The sequence below is a fragment of the Miniopterus schreibersii genome (assembly GCF_964146895.1).
Source record: "Miniopterus schreibersii genome assembly, chromosome: 1".
Taxonomy (NCBI): Eukaryota; Metazoa; Chordata; class Mammalia; order Chiroptera; family Miniopteridae; genus Miniopterus; species Miniopterus schreibersii.
The window spans coordinates 171,535,441-171,561,668 of record NC_138101.1 but is presented as its reverse complement, the minus strand read 5'-3'; the positions used below and the strand labels follow the sequence as shown (position 1 = coordinate 171,561,668).

Below are 26,228 nucleotides of genomic sequence, written 5' to 3'. Positions count from 1 at the left end.
GGGAAAATACAACCAACTATATACATGCGGAGAAAAATAACAGAAGAAATCTGTGCTGAAGGCACAATTAAGAATGTTTTTGTTTTATTTTCTTTGGTTGCTTTTTATTGTCTAGGTTGGTTTACTTTTTTATAATCAGGAAAAAATATATTAGAAGGAAAATCATTACCATATAAGCTTATATGGTCCTTGATACCTGCTGAATACTTACTCGAGTAACTTTAATTGGCCTTATGAGCCAAGCTTTGCTACTCGAAAGATGGTTCTTGGATCAGCAGCAGCAGCATCCCCTGAGAGCTTATTACAAAATGCAGAATCTCTAGGCTCATCCCATACCTGCTATATTAGAACCTATATTTCAACAAGATCCCCACATATTGCATATGCATATTTGAGACATAGAGTTCGGGAAGCCTTGCTACAATGAACAATTGAACTAGTAACCTAGAAAAAATAACCCAGCTGTCTCAGGGAAGGTAACAGTTCACTTCTAGGAAATCTGATGTGTAGAAATGGACCATCCAGGACTTTTTCTATCAGCAGTGATCAGAAATTCATGCATTGTTACCATCTATCTGTCATGCACTGTGGTCACCTTCTGGAGTCTCCTGTGATCATACTGATTTGTTATTTGTTGATGAATGATTCATGGGGGGTTTTGTGTGTTTTTTAAACATAGCGGGTTCCCTAGACAACAGAACTGAGGCAATGGCTTTTGCACTGTTATTTTATTAGGGAGTACAATTCAGGGAGGCGGAGAGTGGGATAAGGAGCCCAAAGCAGGGAGAAAGGAGAGCTAATATGGGGTGCATTATGATGCTGACTGTTGTCAACTGCAACCAGTGAAATATGAGAGCATGCCCCTAAGACACAGTTACCTCTTCTCAGGCCACCCAGGTACTGACCCCTGGTGATCACTGGTCCAGTTTTGCCCACCTCCTGCACTCTGGGCTTCCCATGTCTGGATGTGGGTTTCTAAAGAAGCTCCTGGTCAGGGCGCATGCCCAGGTTGTGGGTTCAATCCCCCTGCAGGAGGCAGCCCATCTATGTTTCTCTCTCATTGATATTTCTCTTTCTCTCCCTCTCCCTTCCTCTCTCTCTAAAATCAATAAAAACTTTTTTTTTAATTAAAAGGAGAAAAAAAAAAGAAGTCCCATTGGAGAGGCGACAGGGAAGTCCTGGGCGGGAGATGAGTGGATGGGAAAAGCAAGAATCAGGTGCCGTCAGACTGCAGCAGCCTGAAGCTGCCCGGAGCAGCAGCCGAAATGAGGGGAATGACAGGCAGATAAGACTGAGAGGGTCCGAAGTCGTAAGGAAGAGGCATCTGATACAGGAACATCATTAAAAGGGTATTTCAAAGAAAGGCAATTTGTTCATGATTTGAAAAGTTAGTTTCTACAATTGTGCTGTTTCTCAAATGACAATAACGTTTCCACTTACTTCTAAGAATTTGTCACTGATGCTCGCAGATTAAACCTTCTTGAGATAAAACAGTTACAAAGGAAAATTACAAGGATAAATAATAAAATAGAGTTTCTGAAGACGAGACTACTTGAGCTGAAAGAAAATAATCAAACCCTGGGGTAGGTACTTCTTTTGCATTCAGTGCCCGAGGGAGTCGGGTCTGGGGGAGCGGGGAACTGCCCTAAGGGCTGTCCTCTTACCTGAACAGAAGATGGCCCGGGCCCATGGGGGGGGGGGGGTGCAGGGAACGGGGAGAGAGCAGAAAACCGTCCACCCCTGCAGTCCGCAGACCTGTAAAGTTTCCGAGGCGGCCCAGCTCCCGAGCGGCAGCCTCTGCGTGTAAATCCCGCACCCCTCGTACCCCCTCCACACGCAGAGGCTCCAGCGGCTTTAGTTTCCATGTCAGCAAAATGAAGGTTACAGGCCTCAGCATCAAAGGGAGAAATCTGGCTGGGTGTAAATATGGTATCAAACCAGAGATATTAGAGCTAGTTTAGTTCCTTAAAGATGTTCAGTCATAACCTACCGGAGGGCTAAGGGTAGGATCTGACTCCTGTCAGTTTCTTTTCTTTATTCCTAGCTGCGTTGCCAGCACTTCACCCCTGGGGGCCTCATTTTCTCCATCTGTTAAATGGGGATTACAAGTCTTGACTTACCCATCTCAGGGAGGAAGAGATTCTGAAAGAAAAAGCAAAAAAACAAAAACCTCCAAAGAACAACTCAGTACTGTGAGCAAATTTGCAAGGCTAATGTGTAAATATTAGAATGTCAGTTTGTCAAAATGAGAAATGTTCAAAGAGCCCTCATCATAGGAGGGAAAATCTTCGTGGGAAGCTAAAATAATCAGAGGACTGCTTGGTGCACAAGATTTCAAAGCAAGAGGAATCAGGCAGAGACCTCAAGGCCCAGGGATGCCTTTCCCAAAGTAGACTCTCGGAACACCTGTCCCGGGAGGTGCTCCATGAGAAAGAAAGTTCATCATCACATAGGTTTGGGAAACACTCATTCTCCAGCCCCTGCTGCGGACTCACAATGCAGATTTGTACATGGTGCATGCTCACCGTGACTGTCAGAGACTGCTGTGTAGACTAGACCGCCCATTTCCAAGCTGCAATACTCAGCACCGTCACACCCCTACAGACCACTGATTCTCAAACTTCACGGTGGATTAGAACCTCCTGGTGTGTTTGTGAAAACATTACTGGGGACACCCACCCCTGAATTTCCGATTTAGTAGGTCTTGGAGGTGAGGGTGAGAACTTGAATTTCTAGCAAGTTCCCAGGTGCTGCTGCTGGTGCTGGTAGGTCCTGACCACATTTGAGAATCAGTGCTCTAGAGAAATTTTTATGGAAAGGCAAGTTACAGACATAAAGTGGGTTGCTTGATGAGCTAGCATCATCAAGCTACAATTGTTTGTTGCAGCCATTTTTCAAAGAAAGGTGTATATCAGGACCACTCTCTGACAGGTGGTCCTCTCCTGGACAGTCCTCAAACACTGAACACCTGCAAGCTCTTTGGTGTGCTTTCCTTAGGCTCTGCGTCAGGTTTCTGAGTGCTCTCTTCTCAACCCATCCCGTTACTCCCAGTTAGGGTTTTTTATTTGACTGTTTTCTTTCACTTTGCCTCCCTGAGGCTACTTCATCCTTAGGTCGATTCATTCTTAGAAGGCTTCCCCTACTGGGCCACAAAACACCCATGGTCTGTCTGACTCCATCTAGCCTACGCTTCCATTTATTGCATTTCTGTGGTGGAGTTGACCTCTAGAAATTGAACTTACCAACCATGTTTCCGTTTTCCTGAACCTTTGCACACAACCACTCAAACTAAAGTCTTTAGTCCTAGGGAACTGGAAAAAGGAAAAAGGTTTTTACATTGTAAGAGCTTTTTAAAATGAAAACAGAAATGTTACCAAACAGGACCTGTCCCTAAGGGCACCTGCCTAGGGCTTAGCATAAAAGAAGCAATAGGAGAGCCTAGACTGGGCTGCTTTGGCTCACTGGGAAGTCAGAGAAAAGGGGCCCTTTGGTGACAGGTTCAGAGAGTTAGCTGCTGCTGCCCATTGCTCTCCTGGTTGCAAGTCTCATAGGGGCCCCTAGAGTTTAGGAGATGCACACGAGAGGGAAGAAAAGGAGGCAGGGGAAGGCATGGACATGTTCCCAGAGAGAGCGCACACATGCTGGGTCCTTTGTCTTAAGAGCTTTTATCTCTTGCAGGCAGGAATCTTAGGGGAGGCCTTAGGGGATGCTTTCAGCAGAAAATTCACCAGTTTTCCAGTTGCGCTCTTTCAGGGTCATGGTCTTTACTGATCGGTCAGTGCCCGGGCAGGGGGTCGTTAGTCATTGCAGCTGGTCCTGGCCTCACCCACCTGGTTTTGCTGCTATTCTGGGCCTGGAGCTGAAATGCAACTGAGGCCTAGATATTGTCTCTAGGGAGGTGACCTTCTGTATCTGGCTGTAAATTCCTTGGCCAGTTTGTTCAGCTATCTGTCTCAGTTTCCCTGTTCCACTTGTCCTGGCTTACTGGCCTGTCTCAGAAAGGGTGACAGTTATTCTTCCTCCAAATCTTTTCTTGTTAACCCCAGGGTAGATGTTTCTAGCGGTCTTAAGGTCTTCCTCCAGTGAATGTGACCAGCTGATGTGTTAGGTTAATGTCTCCTTTGGAACTGCAGCTGGGAGAAGTTAAGAGGGTTCACCTTAGGTTTCAAGCATCCTCTGAACAGTGAAGATGGACCCTCTCCTCGCCTAACTCCTGTCCGTCAGAGGAAGGCTAGCTTTCTCCCGGGCCCTCCCTGCAGGACCATGGCATCAGAAGGTGGCTGGAGGGGTGGTGCGATGTTTATCTTTCTTTGACTTAACTACGTATCTCAGGATGGTAACATAGATAGGTCCATGCTACATAGCAAACCGTTTGTCTAGCCAGATTTCATTTACCTGTTCAAAACTTTTTTTGAATCATTACATACTTTAATCCAAAATATCCCATAGTTACTACCTGCTACGTGGGGTGGGTGAGGTGAGGCCAGACCACGGGACATTCTTGCAGTGGTAAACAGTTACAAGGTTCACACTTGTCTTCTGTTTCCATCTCTCCTCATCTCAACCAAGTTTTTAGGTATCACAAATACAATTCTAAAATCAGTATCCCTTACAACCTCCCCCCTTTATGGTGGTTGATCTCGCCAAACGGACTTTAATTTCCTTTCTTAAAAGCCACACTTTTTATGCCATGAATGATTTTTTTTTCTCCTAGTAAAAAGCAAGAGGTGCTGGCAAAGGAGTATGAAAAGGTTGTCCTGTTGTTCAACCACATGATGGGACAAAAAGCTGCAACCACTATCTTCATCAATGAGACTTTCACCAAAATAAACTTGGAGAAGGAAGAGCTAGAGCTTCACAAGAAATATATTCGAGACGTGGAGGAGGAAATAGAAAAAGAAAGACTAGAGTATTTGAAAAGAAAACAAAGGCTGAGTGAAGAGGTAAGTGGCATGATTTATTTTTTATAGTATAGAGTTGTACCGAATCGCAAACCTGAAATGGGAAAGAATTTCTTTGCCCTCAAGGCTAGCCAGCACTCCCGGGGTATCTCCTGTGAACACGGGGCTGGGGATAGAGTAGAGACCACTAGAGGTTAGGAGATGCCTGCATGCCTGCGGGCAGGGAGAGGGAGAGGGGGAGGCGTGGGTGTGCTCCCCGGACAGAGAGGACGTTCACTGCGCCCTTTGTCTTGAGGGATTTTATCTATCTTTTGATGGCAGGACTCTTAGGGGAGCCCCTTGGGGAAGATATTTGTCATCTGGTTGCCTTAGGCAGCTCTGAGGCTGTGTCTCTAGGGCAGGACCAGGGGTTTAGCCCTGCCCCAGCTTGCTGCTCCTGCTGAATGAATCTGAGAGGAGCACCTGCAGGGGGCTGGGCAGAGCCAAAGGCCTTAAGAGAAAAGAGTACAGTGGTACCTCGGTTTTCAAATGTACTCCGTCTGGAAGACCGTTCGAGTTCTGAAATGCTCGAAAACCGAGGGACCCACAGCCGACAGCTGGGCCTCAGGGTCTTGCCCTCAGTGGAAGCCGCGTGGCATGTTCGACTTCCGAGGCGTGTTCGAAAACCGAAGCATTTCCTTCTGGGTTTACATTCTGGTAAACCGAAATGTTCGTCATCGGAGATGTTCGAAAACAGAGGTACCACTGTATTTTGAAGCCAGCACTTTTGTGAGGGGGTGGGGGTATAATGACAGCTTCTTGCTGTCTGCTGGGCCGTGCTAATTGAAACCCACCATTAGAATGGCTTACTGTTGGCGGTTCTTTGTTCTGCTTTCCGTTGTCCCAGGAGAGGCAGGGTTGTCTCTGTGTTAGGGGGTTCCAGCATCAGTCGTCTTCCTCCCTCGGTAGTGGGGGCCGAGCTCGTGACGAGAATTCCTAGTGAGCTCCCGATGCTGCCTCCCCATGACTGGAGTTGCCGTAACCTCAGGTTATTGGACTCAAGCTGGCAATGCTGCTGTATTTAATTTTTTAAATATAGAAAGAAAAAGATATTTATTAAATTGCTTTTCTTGAGTCTTCATTAAGAATTTAGAGGAATACAATCTGGCAGTGACCAACATTTGGTTGCTACGGTGATTGGTTTCATGGTAAGAATTGAGCGTTTGAAAAGTTCCAACCAGGCCTAAGCTGCTTTGCCCTTCAAGGCACCTGTTGTTGTCGGTGGAAAGCAGGCTCTTCCAGGGGAAGCGAGGAAAGCGTTTCAGGGACCCACTCATGGGATATTGCGGTGTGGTGGTAGAGTTTATTTGTGATGTAATATCAAAGGAGTCCTCCTCCTGGCTTCCCAATGTCCCATCTCCCTCCATCCTGCTGTGGAAAAAGTACAGCTGTGTCTTCAACAAGGCCAAGGCAAAGGCCAGTGCCCAGAGCTTCTGCTTCATAGTCCTTTGGAGCCCTCGAAGTCTGCCGCGGGTCCCATGTGGCCACTGGACCCCCATGGTCACGTACTCCCAGATGCGAGAGAACACAAAAGAATGGGCGAATGCAGGTCCTGAGCAGGGGGAGCAGGGGGAGAGATATCTTTGTCTCCTGGGATTGTTCAAAATAACCAGTTAGCTTCCCAAGTTTTCATAGGGTCCAATGATCTCTTTCCCAGGTTAGACTGACAGGCCTCTAGGGTCAAGCACCTCCCCCTGCACTATTTTGATTTTAGTGCCCAGGCCTTATCTTCCCCTGCTCCCCCCTCCTACACCCAACCAAGTACCCGAGGGGGGAAGGGAGGGGTGTTAATCCCCTTGGAGGGACACAATGCTGGGATTTCTTGCGTGATGAAGCCGTAGCTTCCTGGTGGAGCAAATAGGCCTCCGCTTGCCAGCTGAACATACTCAACAATGTCTGACTCTCCTTTGCTTCCCTTCCCATCAACAATAACCACAGTAATAGTGTCTTCAGGAATACTTTTACACTAAAACCATGGATGATTCTTCTTGAATATCGATAACTCAGCTTAAGTCGTCCTTAGAATGGGCTCTTTGCGAAGGACCTGGCAAGGAGTCCCTTGGCCATCTGCAACCACTAAACCAAATTTGTAAAAGCCCAGCTCCTGGGACCTTAGCTGGGCTGAAGCCGGCTGTTAGCCTGGACGCAGTGCTGGAATCAGCTGAAATCCACGTCTCAAAAATAGTGAGGGGCTCCCATCACTGGGAGAGACCTTACTTGGGTTTATTATTATCACAAGAAAATGGAAATTTCAGGACAGTAAGGACCAAAAGGCGTTTTATTCCTGTTTTCATGCCGTATTGACCACGATGCTGAGCAGCACTTGGGTCCCTGTGCTGTTTCAAGCCCTCTCCTGAAAGCACTACTCTCTCTCCAAGCACACCAGACACCTATGCTGGAGCTCGCCTACATTCCAGGGGCCAAAAGTGGGGTGCCACAGTGCGGGCACAGCTGACTAGGGGCTAAGGAGTGGCGAGCCCTGTCCCTTTTCTTTACTACCCCTGGGGCTTAAACAGTCCATCAGCGCAGCATAGGATGTGCAGATCTGTGCTTTGCCCACAGAAAGAAGGCTCCGCAGGGCAGGGGTCCTGTCTGAGTCCTTCACCGCTGTTTCTCAGCACTGCCAGCAGAGCCTGGCGTGCGTCGCACATGGGAGGCACTCTATACATTACTTCATTGAATAGGCAAGTTTCTAACTTCATTTTAAGCCCTACGGGGAAGTCCCCCCACTTCTTATTTTTTAATGTAAATGTTAAAACGCAAGAAAGGAAGCTCAAAGGAGCTTAAAACAGGAAATTTGCAAATATAACAGGTTCTTCCTTATGTGAATAGCCTGTCTCAGGGGTCAGATACTAACTATTTAGGGCTTTGCGGGCCATACAGTCTCCGTCACAACTACTTACCTCTGCCATTTTCATGAGAAAAGTAGCCATAAACAACACCTAAATGAATGAGAGCAACTTTACAAACACAGGCGATGGCTGGATTTGGCCCATGGGCAGTAGTCTGTCTGCCCATGGTAATCTCCCTGGAAAATGGTACCAGTTAGGATAATTTCAGATGCAAATGGCAGAAGCGAGATTCAGACTGGCTTAGACCGTAAGGGCATTTATAATCTCACAGCAGGAATTACCAATGCAGAGCAGTGTCCAGGGCTAGTTAATTCAGCGGCTCAACTATCTTCATCATCTTCATCTTCAGGCTGGTTTCACTCATGGTCACAAGACCGCTGCCAGTGACAACTGGACTCTGCTTCCTCATTCAGTAAAAATAGGAAAACCTTTCCTAACCAAGGACCGCAAGGCTTCTTGCCATGTCTGATCCAGCCAGGTTGAGACGCCACCACCCCGTGGCACGGTAATGGGTCCTGAAGGAATGCCGGGGGCAGTGGGGGGACTTGCTGAAGTGGGTGTGAAGGGGAGAGCCAGCAATGCTCGCTAAAGGCACTGACAGGTCGTGGCAGTACCCTGCTAACCCCCTTTACTTCCTATGAAAAAGGAAAGCTATTGCAGGGATCAGAGAGTCTTCAGACCCTAACACAAAACAAAATGCTTTGTGTTAATATTGTTTCTATAGTTGCAAGACCTTGGGAGAAGGCTTAGGCCAAAGCATAAACACAGAATTCCAATTTTCAACAAAATTTATTAATCACAACATTTCCTTCAACTGTGCCCTGGTGTGGAGACAATTGATACTGATCACCTTCATCCAGAGTAGGCACTTTGGTGACGTGGCTGGTGGCTTTGATGGAAAGCCAGCCACATGTATTTTCATAACTCTTTAATACAGACTTGCACATGCTTTCTCGGGCCTTACTATTACCGGAGAATTGTGCAGGTGGAATTCCTCCCTTGCTAGTGGACGTGGAGTTCTTATGATATCCTGAGAAAAAGAACCTTCTAAGACTTGCACAAGCGAGCGAGTGACTTTTATTTGCATGGAGTTATATCCCTCGGTTTCAAAAGTCCCATTTCCCTTAAACCAGTCCTGGAAAAGGTGTAACTGGGCTTTCAGCAGAGCTAGAAGCAAAGCCAGTGTCCAGAGTGTCCGCTCCATGGTGGAGCTGAGTCTGGCACAGGATCAGGCTACTTCCAGCCCATCAGTCAGTTGTGTGGGGGTGGGGTCCCCATGGCAGGGGCCCTGTGAGTGAGTGCAGAGCACGAGAGCTCACCCCTGCAACAGGAGTCCCACGAGAGCGAGAGGGCCAAGGCGAGAGCTCCCTTTGTTCAGGAGCTTACGTGCCTCAGGTTTCAGGCCTTTGCAGTGGCCACGTCTCTTCTGGCCAGTGACCTGCCCCAGGTGTGACTGATAGGTAATCACCCTCTTACGTCACATAGACTTTGCTGGGCATGCGCCGTTTCTCCCTTTGTCCGGGCCCTTCCCCCCCGGATCTGCAGGGAACAGCCCTGGAGAGTGTTAAGCTGCAGCTTTCCGGCGCAAATGGCACGCCCGTCCCAGCCGGCTTTCCCTTTGGTCCTTTCCTGTTCCTTAAGAACCAGGTTATTATGATGATATCATTACTACTCTGTTAGTTACCTTTTCTTGGTAATTCATTTTGACAGATAAATCCATTGATGTATTTGATTTTGATAAGAGGGTGACTTACTTCATATTCTGACAAGTTATCAGAATATGTTTGGAAAATGGTTAGAAGTCGTCCAGGATTGTAAGCTGCCCTGTCTTCAGTGATTTTGTTTACTCTGTCTTAGTCTGTTGTGTTTCGCATTAAATAATTTGAAATGAGGTTTCCAGACAGTTCTTCCTTCCCCGCTTTGACTCTCCTAATCTGCATGGCACACTGTAAATCTGGTGACTATTGCTATGGTGTTTTACTAATAAACTGCTACAGTGGCTATTGCTTTTATAATTAGCTATTAATGATCAGTGTTTTATTGCTCTGATAAATTTACTATTTCAACATTTAATAATTACCCTTTGGTCCTTGTGGTTCACTATTTTTCCTATGATGCTATAAAACAGGCAAACCCTGGTTTGGTTATTTATTTACTTATTTAATTGATCTTAGAGAGAGGAAGGGAGGAAGAGAGAGAGAGAAACATCAGTGTGAGAGAGAAACATCAATGGGTTGCCTCCCGCATGCCCCCCTGCTGCGGGTTGAATCTGCAGCCTGGGTATGTGCCCTGACCTGGAATCGAACCTGCCACCTTTTGGTATATGGGATGACGCTCCAGCCAACTGAGCCACCTGGCCAGGGCTGGTTATTTTTTATTGTTGATATACTTAGATTGAATATGGTATACTTAGATTGACTATGAATTAGATTGACAAAAGAAGATTTTCTACACTTTGTTGTCCTCATAAGCTTTTTCATTGGTTTATGTTTATCACTACAGATTAATAAATATGAACAACTCTGTGAATTTAAGAAACAGGACGCTTATCACAAGAAGAGAGAGTTGGATAAATTAAGGCTTAAAGAGATAAAAGTGAAAGATAGAGTTACTACCAACACAGTGGTAAGAAAGAATAAGTTATGCTTCTCAAGCCTGACCCAGGCACCGCTATATACATATATTACCTTTAGTATAGCCGGTAACAGGCTTTTTAAAGAATTGATTTTAATTTATGTTCCTGTCATGCTGGAAGAATATTTTTGGCATGTTAATATTTTCTGATACTTTATCTGAAGTGTTACAGCGCAATTGTGTTTTCTTCAGGAGTAGGGTGGGAAGAGGAAGTTTGACATGTCTTAGGTACAAAGATGGGCCAAAATACTAGAAAATGGATTTTTTTTTAAATGCATACAACGCCATATATAACATTTCTATGATATTGCTTTATTTTACATAATAAAATGATTAACTATGGGCAGATTCCTTAATTCTGAATGTGTGATGATAAAACAGAATTTAGGCTCTCCTCTTATATTGGGTATAGGAACATTAATATGGAAAGGAGACTGTTTATTCGTTAGAAAATACTTCAGAACTCTCTGGTTCTATATCTTTTTTAAATTAATAACATTGAGTGAAAGCCAGCACTATGTTAAATATTTTGTGAGGATCATCCTTATTTTAAAGATAAGAAAACTGAAGCTTATGGAGGTGACTATAATTGAAAAGGTCAATGATAATACCACTTCTATATTAATTAAAACAGAAATGCCTGTTAATCTTCTATCACAATTAGTTGAACTGAGCCTTCATTTCTTCCATGTGGTTATTTCTTCTATCTCTATTGAGAAATACATGTAAAACTAGATATGGGGCAACAGTAATACTAAAACATCATACCTCTTATCAGAATGCTCAGCTAACTCCATTACATCTTTTAGAGGGTGGTTCTGATCATTTTAATTATAATATATTGGTTATGATATCCAATTACAAACCATCAGTCAAATCGAAACTTCCCCCCAAATATGTGCATTTAAAAATATCATTATCTGGTTTTTAAATATCAACATAGTAAGGAAGTGTGAGTCAGGCTCGGCTCAAAGGAGAACACAGAGGTTGTATAAAACGGATTTGATCTGCATGCCCAAGTATTTATCTCTAGTTTGGGCCTCATAAATAATAAGCCAAGTGCCCTCCCAGTTCTAGCTTGGGAAAATGAAGCACGTGTTCCTTAATCTGTACTCCAAAGACCTCCAAGGTCAAGTTAGACAAGGCTTGAAGGTGTCGTGTTTCCTCTCCCCAAATCTAGCCTGCCCACCCCCACCCTACTTTACCAACAGAGAATAGTGTTTAAAGCACAAACTTGAGTGTCATAGAGACCTGGGTTCAAATCTTGACTCTACCAGCCCAAAGTTTTATTTTCAATAAAATGGGGCAACATTACTGCCTACTTCAAAGGGCTTTTGTGGAGATCAGATGAGGCCATGCCTGTATGGCTTTTAGCTGAGTGCTTTGTGTTTGGTAAAGTTTGTTGTTATTATTGCTCAAGATTAGAAAACAACATTTTGGCTTCGGGCTGATACTATAGAGAATATCAAGTTACTTCGTTAGAAAATAGGTACTTCATGCAGTACCTTTAGTTTAGAAAACTCTGCAGCCAGGTCAAGCTGATGTCCTGTTGGCAGGAAAGAATAATGGTGTATGAATCTCAAGGGGCCTGCATATCCAGGGCGGGGGAACTGAGGGCGAGAGGTAACCGATGCTGGGCTCTGTGGCTTTCAGCATGTCGTCACTAATCCTGATGATCGGTCAGAGTCCTGTCGACAGTCTGCTGACTTTTGATGGCAGTTCTAGGATTTCAGACCCCTTTACTCTGGAACTAGTTACATGGGTGCTTTAGAGAAGGAATTCGTTTTGAGCAGCTGTCACTCCCCTTTCTCACCTGGCAGGATGGAGACCACCTCTGTGCTGCCCACAGCTGTTTCTGTGACCCCCCACTGATGTGCAGGGTTAGATGGCATTAAATAGTCTGTCCACAGTGACGCTGTGCTGGAGAGCAGAGGAATTCGGTGAGCTCTGTTCTCCTTCACAAGCCAAAATGCAGACCCAAGGCTCTGATAACGTTGCCTTCCCTTTTCTTTATTACAAAACTGCATGGTCAGAATATCTGTTTCACTATGAATTTCCTTCATCCATAATTCCTTTTTTTAAAACATGCTACCTTTTTTTCACAGTATCCAGCTGTTTCATTTTCAAACTTCTGATTAAATAATTAAGAAAGAAAATTTTTTTCAGCATGAAAATATCTATCAATTAAGGTTAAAGACCCAATTTGTTTATACGTGTTTCTAATGCTCATCCTACTCTCTGGGAATAACATTTTGAAGATGATTATGAAAATACAGATTTGTTTATTTTTTAAGTGATAGTTAAAATAAATTCATGTCTTGAAAGTGGTTTTCATAGTTCTCAAATCCTCACTGCTCTGTTTGGTCACCCTTCCTTCCAAATATTTTTTTTCTGATGATTTCAGAATTATTTCTGTCCAAGTTTGTCTTTTGAAGGAACAATTATGATGTTTGCTTTTATTTTAACTAAAGAACATCCCCAATGTAGAAGCTGAGTGGGGGATACATGACTATTTGGTGAATTGAACCTCTGTCGTGAATCATTTGACAATGATTGAGTGCCATAATTTTTTAAAAATTTTTAATAGATAATTAGTGATCACACTGCAGAGATAACAGAACTGCAAGAAGTAGTAAGACACTGGGAACAACAGCTCAAAGAAATAAAGAAATCCTGTATTAACCTGGAGAATAAAATGTAAGTATGATGCTTTATTTTTACTGAAGCATGTCTCAATGTTATGTTTCTTACATTAAAAAAAAAAATTTATTAGATAAACATTATAATCTTTTAGTTTACTAAAATTTGTGTGGTTGTCGGCTTTATAGCAGCACCTCTTCATTTTGAAATTAATCAGTCTTTCAAGCAATCAAGAGAAAATATTGGGGCTGCTGCAGTCAGCTTGGGAGAAGGCAGGGACTCTGTGGAATGCATCTCTCCCACTTCAGGTCCTGACTCCCTGCAAGCAAATATGCCCCCGGGAAGGCATTAGTGAGGCTGCAGACACCTACCCATGCAGTTACAGTGGCTGTTCTTAGTCAAGGGGGACTTGCAGAACTTACTGAGAAAACAAGGGAAGCCTCAGGGCAAAAACTTTTATCCATGGGACTGAAACCAGAAACTTCAGAGAATCTCAGTCCATCCCAAAGCCCACAGTCTCTCTTCCTTTTGTGAAAGTGTTTCCTGCTTCTCTCTTTATCTGCATGCTGTGTTCTCCTCCTGGTGAGCCCATGGCTAAGCTTGGCCATTCCAAACCCTCTGAGTTTACCTGTCACAGGCCCATCTATCTTTAGAGATTGGCCAACAGACTCTCTTCCAGGATAATTCCCAGATTTCCCATCAAAAGCCATTTGGCTCAGCTTTGGACTGGAAGGTGGGGTCTTGTAATATAAATATGACTTCGCGGCCTACCTCCAGGGCTTGGCTTAAAAGACAAATTGTGGCCCAGCTGGGGGTGGCTCAGCAGTTGAGCATTGACCTAGGATCCGGGAGATCGCAGTTCGATTCCTGGTCAGGGCACATGCCCGGGTTGCAGGCTCCATCCCCAGCGGGGACGTGCAGGGGGCAGGCGATCAGTGACTCTCTCATCATTGATGTTTCTCTCTCTCTCTCCCTTCCTCTCTCTGAAATCAATAAAGACATTAAGTAAATAAATAAATAAGTAAATAAATAAATAAATTTAAATTGTGAACTGAGCAGATTCTGCAAAAGACAAGTAACTTCACATGTGGAATCCCATTATAATATGGCTCATTTGTACACACAAAGGTTTTAATGTATTGTGATTAAAATTATGTCTATTAAAACAATTGCCCAGTACAGCAATAAATCATCATCATTGGTCCACACAATAGGCAGTAATCTTTGCACTCAGTACTAGATTTAAAATGGGAAAACTCATGCATTACTACAGTTCAAAGTAAAAAATCTTTTTCTCCGAAAATGATTCAATAGTTTCAGTTCCTATATGTTAAAGACTCATCGTGGAAGATACACATTAGCTCTTAGATTAGTTCTAGGAGTTATGATTAAAAAATCTTACTACACTGATGAAGTTTTATTTATAAGCATTCTTCATGTTAGCTAAATTGTTTTAAATATCTTTTCAGGAGGAAAATGGGAATTCATAGGTCTGCCATTTATAATGGCTCATTTTTTTTTTTTTAATCCCAGCTTTTTAAGAGTTTCCATTCCATTGGAATCTCTCACTAAGGAAAAGTGCTTTTGATTAATTTGGTGATTGAGGATGTAGGTTACCCCCTTTTTATTAATAAAACTTTACTCTTTTTTACTTGGCAAATTAAAAAAAATTCTCTGCATTCTTTTCATGTTCTCACTTGATTCATTTCCCCTTCCTGGGGAGGTGGGGAGAGGTAGCCTAGTTCGTGTTTGGTGGGTTTGAAAAATCAGTGTTGTTTTATAAGATTCTTTAAGAATAAATTATACAAGAAACTAAAATAATTTGCACAACTCATCTTCCTATTAACCCATAAGCCTTAATTTTCACCCCATGAAATCTTTAACCTGCAAGCTTGTTACTTATTTTGAGGTCAAAATATTAAGGAAAAAAACAAAAATCACACAATGCTGAGTTTAAATTCTATGTGTAGACAGTTAAGAATAGCTCTGATGTCCATGGGAGGTTTATAGTTTAATCCTTGTTTTTTGTTATTATTGATATTCAGCATGATGTGTTTGCAGAATGAAGGTGACTCAGTGCCTGCCTTTCTAAATTGCTGTTTAGCTGGTTTTTAACACACAGGAAGTGGGGAATTGGAAAGTAAATGTTGTATATAAATGGCATCCAATTTGTGACAGAGAATGTATAATACCATTACAGCGTGGGAGACTATGAAAATTATAGATGCTTTTTAAAAGGGTTGAAATGGTTTCAAAATTGGCAAGGTTGCTAATGACCTCCATCCTGCCAAACACTAGGGATCTAGTCTATTCCTTAAAGTTTTTGGATTCTTAACAGAATGTGACACAGATAATCACTTCAACCTTCTGGAAATATTTTCTTCACATTCTCTCATTTCACTCACTAAACTGCTCCTTCTCAGGACTGTTCACTTGTTCCAATTCTTTCTGACTTTAAAATGTTGGAGTTCTTAGCTCTTCGCTATTCTGCACTTGCACTCTCCATACATAATTTCATGCAATCTCGTGACTTTAAATTCCTCCTCTATCCCAGTGACTCTCAAATTTATATATCCAGCCTGACCTCTAAATGCATGTACTCTAAGCCTCATTTTACCTTTCCATTTGGAGGATATCTATGAGATATCTCAAATATAACGTGTCCTAAACAGAATCTTAATTCCCCACCTTCTTGAAACAGGTCTTCCTTCAGTCTTATTGATTTACCTAATCAATACAACCAAAAACACAGAAGTCATCTACCATTCGTGTTTTTGTCACTGCCTAACCCTAACCCAACTCTATCTCCAGCCAAATCCATAAGCATGTCCCGTTGCCTTCGTCTTGAAAATATATCCTGAATTCAGCTGTTTCTCATCATCCCACCATTCTCTCTTTTGGATCCCTGCCATTGCCTTCTTCATGGTTTGTCTTCCTATACTAGTGTCTTTCTCCACTAAGTAGCCAGAGTCATCTTTACAAGATGCAAATCAGTTCATGTCACTCCTCTGCTTTGAAAATCCTTTCGTAGTTTCCTTCAGAATAAAACCTGAAATTCTCCCTTACCCTCAGGACCTTATATAACCGAGCCTCTGTCTACCTCTCTCGCTTTCTCACACTCCTCTCTTTGTAAAAACACGCCAAGCTTGTTCCTGCCTCAGGATATTATCACCTTCAGGTCAGCACGTGTCTGGCTCCTTCTCATTGTTCAGGCTTTTCACCAGGCCTTCCAAGAGGCCGGTCCGGTCTGAAGTAGCATCCTTGCTCTCAGGATTTCTCTACCCTTTCCCCTTCCTTGTGTTCTTTGGAGCACTTAACACTATCTCAAATATATTATTGATTGATTGATTGATTGATTGATAACTTGCTTATGTTCTGACTACTCCAACTGCGGTGCAATCTTTATGAGAGTAGGTCCTTTGCTTGTGCTGTTTCTCTAGTACCTGCAACACCTGCAAAGTACAGGTATTCAATAGTTGCTTCTTAAATCATTAATTCATCAATTCAAAAAAGTAAAATCTTTTATCTATGATAATGAATATATAAGTAAATATGTTACATAGAGTAACATGGCTTTGTTGAAAAACATGTCTTAATATGAATTTGTTTGGCTTCCTTTGTTCATAGAGATTTTTTTAAGAAGAGCAAGATCAAACTGGAAGATATGTCTAATATTGAAAAAAATGAATTCTTGATGAAGATAAAGGAGGTAGGAAGACAGAAATGATGATTTTTAGATTATAATTAGATTTTATTTTTTAGTTAATATTTTAAATGTGATAAATTTGAAATTTTCCAAAAGTAGATTTTTTATTAACTTATAATAATCATGATCATTCACAGTAATTGATTCAAAGACTTTATTCCCTCCAGACTACTTTAAGTATACATAAAAGAGCAAAGATTGTCCACGTGAAGATGAATTATTTTCTTGATAACTTTTCGTGTGGGCATGGTTATTTAACATTAGGAATATCCATGACTAATAGACATTTTTCATATGAATTAATTAGAAAAACTAAGAAAGAGCTCCTTGCTGTTGTGTGGTACCCGTGAAGTGTAGCAACCTGCAGTGCACTGAATAATGCTAGTGAAATATTTGAGTCAGATTTAGCCCCCAGGAGAATTTGCTAGACATTTTAAAACTTAGGTTGTAAGAAATGTGATGTCTTAAGTCAATAGTCATGGGTGTAAGCCAAGATTTATCCACAAGATATTCAATGAAGCACTTATTATGATAGTTGAACAATTAGACAATACAATTAAAGCTTAACAGAAGTGCCTTGATTAAATGTCAGAGCTTATGATATAACAAATATAATATAAAACAGTACATATAATATGACCCAATTTATTTGTACACACACACACACACACACACACACGCACAAATACACCAGTCCTAAGACACCTTAACCTGCCTTTAGGTTTCTTTGTGATCACGGACCATGGCTCGTTAGCTTCTGATTCACCCTCTGCCAGAGGGTGAAGCTCTTTGGGATCCCAGACTGACGCGATGGGAGGTTTATCACACTCTGCACCTGGATTAGCTCTAAGTGTTGACTTTTGTCCCCCTTGTCATGTAAGAAAACCAAAGCTCAGTTTTCAAGTGGTTTCTTCCATATCTGTACATGTCCTAAGGGTAAAAAGACTTTTCAGTGCTGGATTTGCCACTGTGGATTCTTGCTTTCCTGTAGAAGTAGGCCTAGTAATTCCTCATGATCTTGTTAATTATTCAACACTTAAAATTTTTTTTTCATCCGGCTATTTTAGCAATCCTCAGCCAGAAGGTTATTTTGCACCATTTAGCCCTCCATTGATGCTAAATCTATCTTTTCCACCTCATTAGAAGCAATTCAATAGAGACATCCAAACACGAAGTTTTTACCTCCTTCAGAACACTAACAGAACCTTAAATAGAAAACTTAACAAGAAGCAAGCATAATATCCAGTCAAAGAGGTTTTGAGCAAGAATTTCTGGTGATATTATACTTTACTCTCCCGGTGTAGTTTATCTTCTGGAAAAAAGACATGCGCCATAAGCTGAACGATCCCAGCTTATTAATCCCAATACTATTTCAATACAAATTATTACTCTGTGGCTTTGCATCAGTGTTTACTGCCTTTCTACACTTCTGTCCTAACTTACAGAAGAGGCCCCCAAATGTGTAACTGCACATTTGATCTAGAATTAAGGCGCTCACCACTTGTGGCATAGCCCCCATGTGCTAAGCAATATGCTCAGCTCTGGAGAGGCGCCCACCCGACCCCGGCTCCCCTCGAAGGCACTGTGAATGAAGCCCTCGCCTTCAGTCCCTTTGTCGCCTTTTTCTTCTAGGTGGCTGAAATGCTGCACAAAGCTCACTTAGAGAACAAAACTCTACAGGACAAACTGCACACTCTTAGCAGACAGTATAAGATTGTCCTACAGGAGGAAGAGCAGGTTTTCGCGCAGAAGAAGAAGCTGCAGGATGAGTACGTTTCCGTCTCTGATCCGCACGTGAGCCAGCATGTCGCGGCCAGGGGGTGCTTTCCTTGCTGCAGACCGTTAACTCCACCTGTCATGGTTTTAAAATCCATTGACAACGATATAATAACATTCATCACCTAATAGTAAATAAACACGCTCCTAATCTGTCTCTATAATACCGAGAAAAACTTCCCTCATGTGGGCCAGATCGAATTCATAAACCTCCAACGCATTATTTTGACTTCTAAATCAGATCCTTCAAAGCACAGTCATACTTTGACTCCACAAAGCAATCTAGAGAAACCGCGAGATCCGCCTCCGTCGGAAACTGGCCCTGACGTGTACGCCCTGTCCCCGAGAAGGGTTTGGTCACTGACACTCCTCTGACGCCGAGACTGGGGGACTGTTCAAGGAAACCGCTGTCTTTCACGGCTCGGTGGACTCCCTGTAAGCACCACGGCTTGTCAGCTCCACCTCCCAGATATTTCTCGGATATACCCTTCCCTCTTCTCCCACTCCATTCTTTTCACCCTCTCCGCCCCTTTGGGGTGGCTTTCTTCCCCTTAAGGGCTCTTCCCACTTTCTGCTTCCCCGCCTCTGTCTCATCTCCCTCCCTTTCACTAGAATGACCCTTCCGAAACATCCCAGCTGGGCTTATGGTCACTGTTGTTGCACTTAAGCTGCAGCGAGTTGTTGCAGTCATTTTATCTCATCCCGCTGAACGGCCTACTGAGAAGAATGCTGTTAATATTCTTCAGGCAAAAAGCTTCCTCAGGTCAATACTAAGTTATCAATTTGAAACATAAAATGTACTGATGACAAATAATGGTAACGCTAAAAGGTTTACCACTGTTACTGGTTCGTGTCTTCTTCAGCTTGGGCTGCCATAACAAAATCCCGTAAACTGGCTGGTTTAAACAACAGAAATTTATTTCTCACGGTTCTGGAGCCTGGCTGTCCCAGACCAGGATGCAGCAGGGTCAGATTCTTGCGAGAGCTCCCTCCCGCTTTCTCATGGTGTCCTCACATGGAGAGAGACAGAAGGAGAACCCTAGGGTCTCCTCTTATTCAGGACACGAACCTCTTCCTGAGGGCCCCACCCTCACGACCTCGTCTACACCTGACCTCCCCCCAAGGTCCCCGGCTTCAGATACCATCGCGCTGGCGGGCAGGGCTTCAACACGCGGATTTGTGGCCGACACAATTTAGTCCACAGTAGTTTTGAAGACGACAAGACATTTAGATAAAATAATTTGTTTCAAGTACGTTCTTATCAATGTTGGAAATGTGAACAAAACCATAATCTTCCTATTATTCTTTCTGCAAGTTAGAGCCCAAAAAAAAATAACCACTTTTTATAAAATGCTTACATCTCATTTAAGCCCTGTACCAGGAGAGATGGGTATTGTAATCCCCACTTTATGGATGGGGAAACGGAGGCTCACTAGGAGGTAAAGTTTCTTTTCAAGTCTCACTCCTGGGAAGAGGTAGAGCCAGTATTCAAAATCGGTCTGACTGACCCTTTTACCTTTCACAAAAGAATGTGGCAGAAGCGATAAATGTAGTAGGAGAGACACCCACTCAGAGGGATAAGGTGCTGGAGAGATGTTCTTATTGTTTTATGGTTCCTATTGTAGTTAGTGTTCTTTTCATAGCTTGGGAATTTTCATACATTTAGATTTAGCCACCACAAGCAGGAAGACTTTGTTTCTATTTTTACTGATTCATTGGGAAAATTCATTGGGTAAATAGTTTATGAACTGAACTTTCCAAACTACTTTGGAAATTTTTGTGATGGCATATTTTCTCTTGCTAGGGATTTCAAAATGATTATTTAAACCTTTAACATATGATAGCTCTGTGTGTTGTGTTTTTTTTTTTTCATGGCAGAAATCATAAACAACTGACATTTATTGCTCAGAAAGAAAAGTTCCTATCACAAAGAAAAGTAGACATCAAAAACATGGAAGAAGGACTTGTCACACTTACTGAACTTCATCGGTATGTTTCTTGCCTTTGAAATTTTTAATCTTCATTCTTCTCTGCATTTACTTTTTAATAAATAGTAACAACAAATCTATGTCGATTTCTAATATACTATAGAAAAGGAGGTTTATAATTAGCTCTCATCATTTTACAGTCCTGAAAAGTCATCGTCAGTGAATCTTTCATTGGAAGGATAGACAGGTCTGACTTCTATACAAGCTGCGAGGCCTGGGACTGGATGAGTTAGGGGTCCAGTGATAAGAATGTGCCCAAACATTATGACAGCTCTGACCCCCTGTGATGTTTATTTCCACCATTCTAAATCATTTTAATTTCTATTTTAATTTTTCTGATTAGAAAAGTAATGCCTATACCGGATTTTAAAATTCAAATATAGAAATGTGTAACTTAGGGAGTAGAAGTTACCTAATCTCTCCACAGAGATAATCACTGTTAACGGTTTGCTATACATGCTTTCTAATATATGTATTTATTATAAATGTATATATGTATGGGTATATTTATTTACCCAAAACCTGGGTTGTACTCCTTTGTAATTGGATTTTTCCACTTGAAATTATATCTAGGTGACTTACACAATGTTATATGTCAGTTATATCTCAATAAAGCTGGAAAATTATATCGGAGAGCATGATAAACCATAGTCAAATGGCAACACTTGGAGAAGTTGGTGAAAGGTATATAGGAGTTCTTGGTACTGATTTTTACACTTACCTGTTGAGTTTGAAGCTATTTCAAAATAAAGAAAATAATCATATATACAGGACCTCTCTCTACATTCTCTTCTCTAACTGCATAGTATTTTTTTGCAGATTGTACTGTATTTTATTGAACCAGTACTCTATTGACGGACATTTGTTTTTGCTTTTCTGTTTCCTATATTACAAACAATTTTCAAAGTTAATATTAACATATCTCTGCCCACCGATGTGACTTTATAATAAGTCCTAAAAGTTGAATTACTGGATCAAAGAGGGCTGTGTGGTTTTTATTTTTATAATTATTATCAAAATGCCCTATGTAGATAGTACTATAATTTTACACTCTCACTAACACTAGGCACAGAGGAACTTATGCTTTAGTTGGGCACACGATCAAAACTAACACACATGCAATAACTAACGAATCGTCTATGAATGACAGATAGTGTGAATGATAAAGAAACAACCAGAGAAGGGTGAGAGAAAGTGAAGCCAAGGAGTTCTTTGCTATATAAAGATTTAAAACTTTAACTAGACCTTTAAAAGCAAGACAGGTTTTTTTTTTGTTTGCCTTTCAAATGGGGAATAGTATCACCACACAGAGAGAGAGAAACAGCTTGAATATCGGACACCACAGAGGCCAACTTATAGAAAACTAAGATGGCTGGTGATGAAAATTTGACACGTGCCACAGAAATGCAGAACAAGGCAGGGAGGGTAGCTTTCTGATTGTATGTCCGTATATTGTTAAACAATACTTTTAAACATCTATTTCTCATCATGCGAGCCCCCGAAAGGAAACTATAAACCCTTCACCATAAAGAGCAGGAAAGTAGAACTGGGTTGGCCGGGGGTTTATTTTCCTCGTGAATAGTACAGATTTTAAGTGAATTATCCTGTCATCGTTACTCTGGCCACCAGGAAGCTCAGCACCAAGTTTGTGGCCCGATATTGGTATCCATCAAGGATTGTTTTTAATATCGCTGTTGCTTTATTTTAAAGTGGTCAGCTCCTTTGTGGATTAAATTAACTATGTAAATATATAAAATCAGTAACGTTGGGGCAAACTGTGAAGAACCCTGCAGTTCCAGGGGCAGGTATTAGATTTAGGTGAGAAATTGAGAGCCCAAGCTACGATTTCAAATAGAGAAAAAAAACACGAGCAGTGTGTTTCTAGTTGACTTAACAGCATTTCATATTCTAAGTTTCACTTATGAACTTTTCTATCTTCTAAAAAGATATAAAGTCACATTTTATTTATGTGGCCTTCCATTCATCACCGTGCATGAAGCACCTAATAGAGGAATAAATATAACAAAGGCTTCTAATATCTATGTTAGAGTCTTCACATTTTCATCCATTTTAGATTCGCCAGAAAAATCTTCCATCCTTAATTACTGTTTACCCCTAGTTCAAGAATTTCTATTGACTTTCTGAATTAAACATTGCATCAAGTCATAACTCAACCTAGAAGTCACAGTTCTGCCTGGCCGAGTGTGGCTCAGCGGTTGAGCATTGACCTAGGATCCAGGCGATCGGGGTTCGATTCCTGGTCAGGGCACATGCCCGGGTTGCGGGCTTGATCCCCATTCGGGGGCGTGCAGAAGGCAGCCGATCAATGACTCTCTCATCACTGATCTCTCTTTCTCTCTCTCTCTCTCTTTCTCCCCCCCCTTCCTCTCTCTGAAATCAATAAAGATATATTTAAAAAAAAAAGAATTCAGAGTTCCTCACCAGTTTGTTGACTCTAACTCCTTCTATGTCACGGTGTTATTCCCCTTCATGTCCTCAGTATGCAGCGAGTCTGTCTCTGTCACAAGGCCCTGACTTGCCGTTCCTTTCCCCTGTGTCTTTGCAAATGATGACGCCCTTTCCTTGGCGAGACTGCCCGTCCGTTCTGGGAATCCGTGTTCCTCCTAGTAAACATGAACCCCCATTAACCTTTCCCCAGCTTCCTCCCCAGAACCTGTTCTCCATCCTTGGACATCCACCCCAACACTTGCAGTCAGTTCGTGCGTGCACAGAATTGTAATTGTCTTTCTACTGGTCTGCCACCAAGGCCTTCAGTTGTTTCACAAGGCTTGTTTTGTCTCCCAACTAGGCAGTAACCTTATCGCGCATAAGAATTATACATAAAGTTTTATATATTCTCACAGCTCCCACAAATGCCAAATCCAATATATTTTTTCATGTTTTTAGAGCAACAAAGGAAGTCTATCGGAAGAACGTAAGAATCCTGAATGAAAACCTGGAAAGAGAAACTCAGAGATGGTAAAGAAAACAAGTTTCCTTTGTGTTATAAATAGTGTATGTTATATGTTATCTGAATGAACAGTGCCCTCAAAGTGGGGAGGAAATCAGAGTACAAGTTAAATTGTGTGAGTTCTCTCAGATCTAGATGTGTTTTACATATGTGTGTGTGTGCATATGTATGTGTGTGTGTATATATATATATGTATGTATAATTTTGCATTGAACAGAATCAAAGTTTTCCATTTCAATGGAGTGAAGTCACAAAAGAGTAAAAGTAAAATTGCCAAGATTTGTGTAATGCCTCTTGTACATCCAGGCCTCCGTGTGAACAGCAGGGGAGGTGATGCACAGGGACAGAAGACAGTGGTTGGGGTACAAGCTCAGCAGATGGGCGACTTTGATTGCTCTGCCTCTAACGAGGCCGTGACCGCGGCTCAGTTATTTAATAATCCCTCTGTTCCCATCCCATAAAGTGGGGAATGAAAGTAGCTCCGCCTTGTCATAGTAAATGAGATGATCCATGTAAAGTATTTAGATAAGCACCTGGCACCTAGGAAGCACTTGGGAAAACTTAGCTCTCTTTTATTATTGTTGTTGTTTGTCACTGGTATTAATATGATTTATTGCACATTTTCACCCCCAATTATGTAGCTTTTTTATGTTGTGGTAGAGAGAAAAATTTGAGAACCTAGAAGCTTGAAATCTCTTATTAGCACTTTGGGTCATTTAGGTAATTCCATCACTCTTCTGCCTGGGTCCCTCTGTTTTCCACCTGCCCCTCAACCTGTCCCAGCTTTGTCCTTCCCCGAGAGGAGGTGAGCGGCCTAGCGTGGTTTGTCCGCTGTCCTATTGGATGGGCCCTCACAGCTTCTTACTGTGAAGCAACGTGCAGATCTGGGATTGAGGCAGTCAGTGTTTTGTCTTATTTTTCCTCTAATGTGCAGTCTGCACCACCAGTAGCACAAACAATTTTGTGTAATCGTAGAACCTTTTTTGTCTGGCATTCGTTCACCTTTTCAGTAGACTGTTACGTCAATTTAATGATGATGCTTTCTGTTCTAATCTCTAGTATTATAACTCAGTGGAAAATAGCTTGTTTGCTAAAGAAACGTACACGTTGGCTGGGCGGGGTAAGAAGCAACTTACAAGAAGTTATGGATAAAATTGAGGCTGCAGAATCCAGACGCCAGCAGTTACTAGACGAGGTAAGGGAACTCAACAGACTTAGTGCCTGCCCCCTGTAGTGCATATCAGTAATTCTCCTTCGAGATTCAATTTAATGAAAAGGTGTTTTCCTTTCTGCTGACTTTGTGTGTAGGGTGAGTTGTGTAACTTTCCTAAGAAACATATCCATTTGCTGTGTATTAACTAAAAGAATTTAGCAAATGAAAGAGCAGTCCTCTCCAGGATACGCTTTTGAAGCCTGTGATCAGAAGTGTGATCATTTTTCAGGAATTTATCTCTAAAAATAAAACAACAAAACACCATTTATTTAGCTTCCGTATTTCACCCTCTGCCCACCTTCCATCGTGTCACTTATATTGTTGGGTGAAGAAATTAATCTCTGAAGGGGAAAAAAAACCTTCTAACTGGTTGCTGAGAAATAATAACATGAAATCGGAGCCAAATCTTATGGAAAGAGATATTAATCTACCTGGCTGTTGGAAAAGACAAAGATGACTGCTGTAAGACAGATGACAAATTCTCTCTTTTTTTCTAATTAGACCAGTTTTAGGAAAAAAGAGATCGTTGACTATTTGGCACAAATTGACGAAGTTACATTAGAATTAAAACATGTGGAGACGAACTTTATCGTTAAGGAAAAACTGTTAATTGAAGACTTGACCAAGTATGAGGTAAGTTTTATTTTACATCTAAGAATAATTGTAGATGGCTATATGCAGGGGAGAAGGGTATATTTCATGCTCCTCTAATTAATTCAATGTAAAATAAATCTTTTAGTATGAACAAGGTTAAAATTTCTTTCTGAATCTTTCTTCTTGTCCTAAAAAGGAAATAGAGCAACAAGAAATATTTTTGTGCTGACTTGGGAACCGCCAAGAGCTGCCCTGGGAGAGACTAGAACTCGGATGCTGGGGGAGGTGGAGGAAAGGGGACAGAAATTACCCAGGGGGCCCGGAGGTGGCAGGTGTCCGGAAACAACACAAAATACACCTTTTCAAGGCCATGGCATGACCTTGAAAGCAAGGGTGTGTTTCATGGAGACCCCATTGGTAGAGAAGCCGAGGAGAGGAGAGATGGTCTGGTAGAAGCCTTCCTGACTCGCTTTGGTTGAAAGGGGGAAAGAGGCCCCGGCTACACCAAACAGGGTTTTTCTTTGAAGGCAGCAGGCCCTTGCTGTAGCAAAGGGGTAGGGAGCCTTTACATTTCAAAACTTAGATCTTACCTTGGTCCAAGCCCGCTCCTCCTCCCCGCACATACGCACTCCCCGCCGCCCCTTCCAGAACCCTCTGCAGACAACAGATCCAAGGAGAGCCACTTGTCTCTGCTGCGAATGACAGCAAAGCAGCAGACCCGCCTTCCACACAACAACACGCAGGCAAAACAAATGAAAGGCGGAGCAGAAGGTTCCAGCAAATGAAGAACACTCTGGAAAATGCCCCCGGAACAGATGAAAACTGGGCTCAAACATTCTTTTGTGAATTAAAGAATAAGACCTCAGGGAGGCGCCCGGGAAGATCAGCGCTGCGGGGTGTATGCGGGCAGCGAA

The 26,228-nt window shown here is 42.2% G+C and overlaps 1 protein-coding gene across 1 annotated transcript in view; it reads left to right on the top strand.

Annotated features, from left to right (window-relative positions):
* CCDC175 (coiled-coil domain containing 175) overlaps window positions 1-26,228 on the top strand; it is a 45,892-nt gene that overhangs the window by 4,992 nt on the left and 14,672 nt on the right. Inside the window, exons 4-12 of the mRNA XM_081120059.1 lie at window positions 1,448-1,583; window positions 4,715-4,943; window positions 13,014-13,123; window positions 16,694-16,775; window positions 18,405-18,541; window positions 20,427-20,537; window positions 23,444-23,515; window positions 24,567-24,702; window positions 25,222-25,353. Of these exons, the coding sequence (XP_080976185.1) occupies window positions 1,448-1,583; window positions 4,715-4,943; window positions 13,014-13,123; window positions 16,694-16,775; window positions 18,405-18,541; window positions 20,427-20,537; window positions 23,444-23,515; window positions 24,567-24,702; window positions 25,222-25,353 (1,145 nt within the window). The remainder of the gene's footprint in view (window positions 1-1,447; window positions 1,584-4,714; window positions 4,944-13,013; window positions 13,124-16,693; window positions 16,776-18,404; window positions 18,542-20,426; window positions 20,538-23,443; window positions 23,516-24,566; window positions 24,703-25,221; window positions 25,354-26,228) is intronic.